Consider the following 6,642-nt stretch of genomic DNA (forward strand, 5'->3'; position numbering starts at 1 on the left):
CAGAAAAAGTCCCTAAATTTCTTTTAATTCAAGATTTCATACCTTTTGACCCAGTAATTTCACTTCTTAGAATATCTTTAAGGAAATAGAAATTTGGAAAACACTGACTTACAGGCACCTACATCACACTACAATTGATTATGGAGGATACTTCTTTGCAGTCGCTTGAAAAATCCAATGTCAGGGTCATGGTTAAGGAGCCAATGACAAAGCCATAGCATAAATCATTAAGTGGTGTTTCCAAAGATACTTCATGACACGAGTAAGGACTTAGGATTGAATATAAAGAGGGAAAAGGAGAACACGAAAGTGTAGACACTCCTGGACTTAGATTTCATTAAGAAGCATGCATGGAGGCTCCAGGGAGTGATTTCTGAGTATTTATAGTTGTTACCCCGGCTGGTGGGATCTTACTGTCTACAGCCATCATGCATTACCTTTATAATAAACCAATTCTGCAAATGAAAATGAAAATGGAAAAGTCAGCATAAACCTAGGCTGCATTACTAGGGGTAGGAGTTTCGGAGCAGGGGAGGTGATAGTCTAGATTCTGATCACCCAGCACACAGGCAGGGTGGGACGCCCTGGGGGAACGGGGACAAACTGCAGGGCTGCCAGAGACTCCTGCACATCGGGGTCAGCCGGGGGATGGGAGAGAGTGGACCCTGCCTGGGGCTGCAGTGTACTGGGAAGGACAACACTGCAGCGTGCCAGCGGGAGACCACGCGGGCAGCAGCCCAGTGGCCAGTGCACAAGTGCGTCAGGTTGGGCAGAAGCTTTGCTGTCACCCAGCCTGACAGCTCTCTGCTTTGTGTATGTGCAGCCATGACGTTCACATGCTCCCTGGGTCACAGATTACATGACCTTGGGTTTTGCAAAAGTCCCAGTGCACTCCCCGTAACCTCTCCTTCCCACTCAGGAAGGCAATCTGAATCCAAGTGCCTGGAATTTCTCTTTTTATAGAAATAGCCCTGTGTCTGTTCTGATTCATGAAAACAGCACATCCCTCGGGAGCTGCAGCCCTGGGAGGAGGGACAAGGGACCCATGCAGGGCTGCTCATCCCCAGTCGCCCTGCTCCCCATCCAACCCTTTCATTGCACAGTGGGGTCACCAAGGCCCATGGAAGGGAAGGGAAGGGACCACCAGCCAGCCATCACAAGAGGTGGAAGGCAGGGGCTCTTTCTGTGAGGGTGGCCTGCTGTCCACTTCCGTTTTGGTAGTGGTGAGGGTAGGCTCTTGGGGGGAAGAAGGCGGCAACAGGAGAAGCAAGGCATGAGCCTGCTGCGTTCTTCCAGGACCCACGGCCACAGGCACCCCCCACCCCGGGCCAATACAGCCTTCAGAGTCTCCTCCACTCCCTGACTGGTAGTGAGGTGGGGCTGGAAGGGGCGTGGGGCAGGGGCACTGGGGTGAGTGGAGCAATGCCCCTGCTCAAGGTCATGTTCAGATCTTAACCCCCCAGCCCCTCTGAAAGCAGCACTGCTTGGAAAGAGGGTCTTGTGGAGGTAATGAGTGAAGTTGAGTCCCTCTCCCCACAGGACTTGTGTTCTGATGAAAGAGGGCGTTTAGACACCGAGACACACAGGTGTGCAGCAACGACCCAGGTTGTAAGGGAACCCTAGCCAATGAACCTTGGGGGAGGGGCTCACAATGCTCGACCCCACCACCCATGTTGGCCTGAGTGGCCATCAGCCTGGGTCCTAGTCTTGCTGAAGGTTGAGTCCCTGAGCCCCAGCCCAACACCAAGCTCAGAGACTGAGTTTAAGGGAGGGGCAGGGAGCTTCCCTCTCCCACCTGCCTGAGTCAGGACAGGTAGGGGAGACCAGCAGTGGTCTCCTGGGGCCCGCAGGTGGGGCTGGCTCTAAGAGACCAACCTCTAACCCTCAGCCTCTGGCCTCTCACCCTGCCTGGGGGAGGAATCTTTTAGCCTCAGCTTCCAGCGGTCCTGCCCTTCTAAGATACCCACAACCTTCCTTCTGCCCAGCCTAACTCAATCCCTCAGGTCACACTCAAGGCTGATGTTGGGCTACACCCATGCAGGATGAAAGTGCGCCCCTGGCGATGCTTAGAGATGCGCAAAGATGGGCAGACACGGAGCAGTGCTTCAGACCCCTTGAGAGCTCAGGTCATTGCTGCAGAGTGGCTGGAGAAGAGTCAGGAAGGGCTTCCTGGAGGAGGAAGGACCTACATTAGGCTCCTGCAAAGTGTGAGCTTTACTGCGTGACTACTATGAGCCAGGTAGTCATAGATTTTAGCAAAAAATGCTTATTTTATTTATTTTAATCTACTTGAAAGGGAGAGGGAGAGAGAGAGAGAGAGAGAGAGAGAGAGAGAGAGAGAGAGAATCTTCCATCTGCTGGTTAATTCCCCAAACGCCCATGACACAGGGCAGTCAAGAGCCCAGAACTCCATCTGGGGCTCCCACATGCGTGGCAGGGATCCCAGCACTTGAGCCATCCCCTCTGCCCCCTGCCCCCATGTTGTTCATGATCAGGAAGCTGAATCAGAGGCAGAGGAGTGGGGACTTTTTAACCCAGGCGGTTGGATAGCGGATGCTGGCACTGCCCGGGGCAGCTTACCCTGCTGCTCCCCCTCCCCTCCCGTCATACCCATCTTCCAGTTTCTTCCACGTGTGGGCAGGCAGTGTTGACCTGAGAGTTGAAAGCACTGAGACCTAGAGAAGCGCGATGATAGGCAGAAGACCCCGTGGCTGCCCCCATTGGAGGCAGCGTCTAAACCAGGTCCCTCTAAGGCCAAAGCTCGTTTGCCTCTTCCTTCTGCACCAGCTCCGCCCTTCCCAGGGCAGCTTCATGTTTGAGGACTGACGGGATCAGGAAGTGTAGGGGCAGGGATGTCCCAGGCTGGCCAAGGAGCCAGGTGGGGATGGAGGGGTGGGTTTGGGGGGCCACACACAGCAGGGCTGATTGGATCTCTGGGTCTTGGGGAACATGGGGATGGCGGTTGGCACAGTGAGGGGCCAACCCTCAGGCTGTCGTGCCCACTTGGTGGGTAAGGAGCAGTTAACTCCGGGCAAGGTATCCGAGCTGGCGTTTCCTCCCTGGCCTGAGAGACGGGAGGGGCCAAGGTGCCTGCCTATTCCAAAGGCACCCAAGAAGCACAAGGCAGCCCCCTTCCCTCCTCCTGCCCCAGGCCCAGCCCTGGCCAGCCGGGGAATGACAACCTGCTGCCTCTGAGAGCCGCTGCTGTGGAACCTCCCGCCCTGGTCACCCTCCACGCGGAAGGGCAGCGTGGCCAACTCTAGGCTCAGCCCCCATCATGCCTCCTGTGCTCTCCAAGTGCCCTGCACCATTCCCCTCCACAGGGCCTTGCAAGGCAGTGTCCTCTGCTCAAAGCCCATGTCGTCTCCCTGCTGCCCCAGCCAGCTCCCACTGACCCCCACCACAATCCAGTTCAGCTCTTCATTTTGCTCCTGCAGCTTTGGTCACTGAGCCAGGCTCAGTCCCTACACCCTCAGCATGGTCCCCTCGTCTGTTCTCACTGAGCTTCGGGTGCACGGGGTGGGGATTTGCTCCTTCTGCCGCCCCGGTCAGGAGGACAGTGACACAAACCAAGGGCCCCAGGATGAGGTGGGTGCATGGGTGCACCTGGGTCGGATGGTGAAAGGCGTGGCTGGAAGATGTGCTTGCGGAGTAAGGCGCCTGGCAGGGGCCAGCATGGCAGGGGCACCAGCCGGGTTTGGGTCAGGACGGGAAGGACACTGCTTTGGCCGCCAGTTACTGGGCAGGTTGATGACCACAGCACCAGGTGGGCCAAGAGGACAGAGCCTGAGGCCCTACAGGAGGACTCGGGGCCATCGGGGGAGGCAGAATGCATGACTTTTGAGCGTGTACAGTGCTGGCTGGGGCAGCAGAGACCAAAGACAGACTACGCAGGAGCAAGAAGAGAAGGAATCTGGGGCGAAACAAGCCAGCCCCAGCCCCAGCCCCTGCCCCAAGGCACATCTTCACAGCGCAACACACACCTCGCTGCTGATCAAGTCCGGTTTATTTTCCAAGCATAAACAGCGGAACTAGGAAGGAGTGATGGGAACAAGGTCTCAGTCCTGTCGACAGGCCCAGATCCAGCACAGGCTCTGTCTGGCTGTGTGGTCAGGGCCGACCCAGCAGCTTTTACCTGGAAGCAGAGGGCGTGCGGACAGCCCAGGCACAGGCAGATTCCAGCGGGGGTGGAGGTGGGGGTGGGGCAAACGTTGGCTCTGGGTCCCTCTGGACCAGGTGAAAATGAACAAAGGGCCCACGTGGCACCCTTGGCCAAAGGCAGGCCGGGCCAGCTCTGTCTGTGCCTGTGACAAAGCCACATTCTGCAGAGGAAGCCACCGTGCCCTCCGGTCACCAGGATGGCCCGAGCGTTCCAGAATGACCGGCCAGCCAGCTCTGGGTTTCCGAGCTCCGTCCTCTCCGCTGAGCCTTGGCCGAGGGGACATCCAAGGCAACCACCCGGCTCAGGATCCCTCTGCTGGGTGACAGAAGCCTCAGCACCAACCCCCTACACATACTGCTTCTTGGAAGCCGAGCTGCTAGGGCGACTGGGGGATTTCCGGCCACTCTGGGGGGGTGGGTCCAGGAACAGGGGGGGCCTGGAGGAAGCCAGCCTCTCCTCGGTGGTCAGGTTAGCCCAGTTCTGCTCACTGGATGAGAGCCCGTTGTAGGTCGGGCACGGTGGGGATGAGGGCCCCTCGCCCATGGGGAGGTAGAAGAAGACCTGGTCGGCGTAAGGGTCTGAGGCGGTGCCCTGGGCTGGGGGGGCGCCCTGGCCCTGCCGTGCCCGCAGCCCCCGACTGAGGCAGCGGCACAGCAGGTACACCAGCTCCAGCAGGTTGAGCACCAGGGAGATGAGTCCGACCACCAGCATGAAGATGATGAAGATGGTCTTCTCTGTGGGGCGAGACACGAAGCAGTCCACGCGGTGGGGGCAGGGTGCACGCTGGCACACGAACACGGGCGCCATGGTCCAGCCATAGAGGCGCCACTGGCCATACAGGAAGCCCGCCTCCAGCACGCTCTTGCACAGCACGCTGGCCACGTAGGTGCCCATCAGCGCCCCACGGATGCGCAGGCGGCCGTCCTCCGCCACCGAGATCTTGGCCATCTGACGCTCCACGGCTGCCAGCGCCCGCTCCACCTGCGGGTCCTTGGCTGGCAGGGCCCGCAGCTCCCCCTCTTTCTGGCGCAGTCGCTCCTCGCGTCGAGACAGGTAAATGACGTGGCCCAGGTAGACGAGGGTGGGCGTGCTGACGAAGAGGAACTGCAGCACCCAGTAGCGGATGTGGGAGATGGGGAAGGCCAGGTCGTAGCAGACATTGGTGCAGCCCGGTTGCGCCGTGTTGCACTCGAAGTCTGACTGCTCGTCGCCCCACACCGACTCCCCGGCCAGGCCCAGGATGAGGATGCGGAAGATGAATAGCACCGTCAGCCAGATCTTGCCCACCACCGTCGAGTGCTCCTGGACCTGGTCCAGCAGCTTCTCCAGGAAGCCCCAGTCACCCATGGCTCCCGGGCCACCGTCTGTGGGGACACAGGGAGTGTCAGCCTGCCACCCTTGCCCACCTGTCTCAGCCACGAGCCCACAAGGAAACCCAGGCTCAGGGAGCAGCAGGACAGGCCTGGGCTCCCACCCAGCGGGCCATCAGGACCCAAAGCACAGCTTCGGACAACGGCTGCCAAGTCCTCTGCAGGCCCTCATTCTGAGTCCCTAGGTGGTAGGTGCGGCCAGAGCCCCTATCTAACGACACATGTGTCCCCTCTCGTCCCCAGCCAGAGCCCCAGGATGACCAGAGTCCCAGATCTGAAGTGGGTTGAGGATGCTTCACTTCGGGGAAACAGAGAATTTGAGAATCTTATCCAAGGCCACCCAGCTGGCCTATGTCTCTTCTCCCTTCTGCCAGACGCTGCCTCCCCCAGGCGCAGGGCAGGGGCAGGGGGAGGTGGGGGCGCGCAGGTGTTGTGCATGGCTCTTGGGCTCAAGCCTCAGGTCTTTCTCTCCCTATCACCTCTCCCCCAGCTGGCCTCAATCTCACCTTTGCATTCCCAGTGGAAGGCACAGCATCACGCATCAGCTCCACCTGCCAGCAACATGGTTCACCTGCAGCCCTCATCCTCGTCCTCCACCCCCAGGCCTACCCCACCTCCAACTCCAGACTCCAAGGATTGTCACTGCAGGGCTAAGGCAGAGGCCACAGAGTTCCCAGGCCATCTTGGGGGCCAGGCGCCTCTTTCCCTAAGCAAGCTGTTTCTCTGGCCAGGCTCTGGAGGCAGACCTGGGTTCAAATCCTAGCACCCCGCGCGTGCTCTCTCTCTTAACTGGGCCCTGGGGTAAAGTCACCACTAGTGGACACCTCCGTCTCCTCTCCCGGGAAATGGAAGCAGCCATCCTCCTACCTTCTAGGGCTGGGGTCCGGGTTTTGTGGAAACAGGGAGGACCCGCTCTGGACACAGAGCCTGGGCGGTTCCCCTCCGGGCTTCTCGGCCCGTGGGCACCAGGGCAGAAACTCTCTGCGTGCCACCCGACCTCCCGCGGGCAGGCTGCACCACCCTGTCCCCCGTCCGCCACTCACCGCTTGCCTGCCGGGCCGGCCCAGGTGCAGGTGGGGACGACGGCGGAGCGGCGCCCGCGGGAGCCCT

The 6,642-nt window shown here is 59.6% G+C and overlaps 1 protein-coding gene across 1 annotated transcript; it reads right to left on the reverse strand.

The window, feature by feature from the left end:
* Positions 1–3,988: 3,988 nt before the first annotated feature.
* On the reverse strand, positions 3,989–6,642 carry GJA4 (gap junction protein alpha 4). The gene is made up of 2 exons (XM_002720698.6): positions 6,576–6,642; positions 3,989–5,526 (listed from the first exon to the last, which is right to left on the reverse strand). The coding sequence occupies exon 2, from the start codon at positions 5,507–5,509 to the stop codon at positions 4,508–4,510; it is 1,002 nt and encodes a 333-aa protein (XP_002720744.1). The 5' UTR covers positions 5,510–5,526; positions 6,576–6,642; the 3' UTR covers positions 3,989–4,507.

Source organism: Oryctolagus cuniculus, chromosome 7, assembly GCF_051225735.1.
Source record: "Oryctolagus cuniculus isolate XC-2025 breed Fujian yellow rabbit chromosome 7, ASM5122573v1, whole genome shotgun sequence".
Lineage (NCBI taxonomy): Eukaryota > Metazoa > Chordata > Mammalia > Lagomorpha > Leporidae > Oryctolagus > Oryctolagus cuniculus.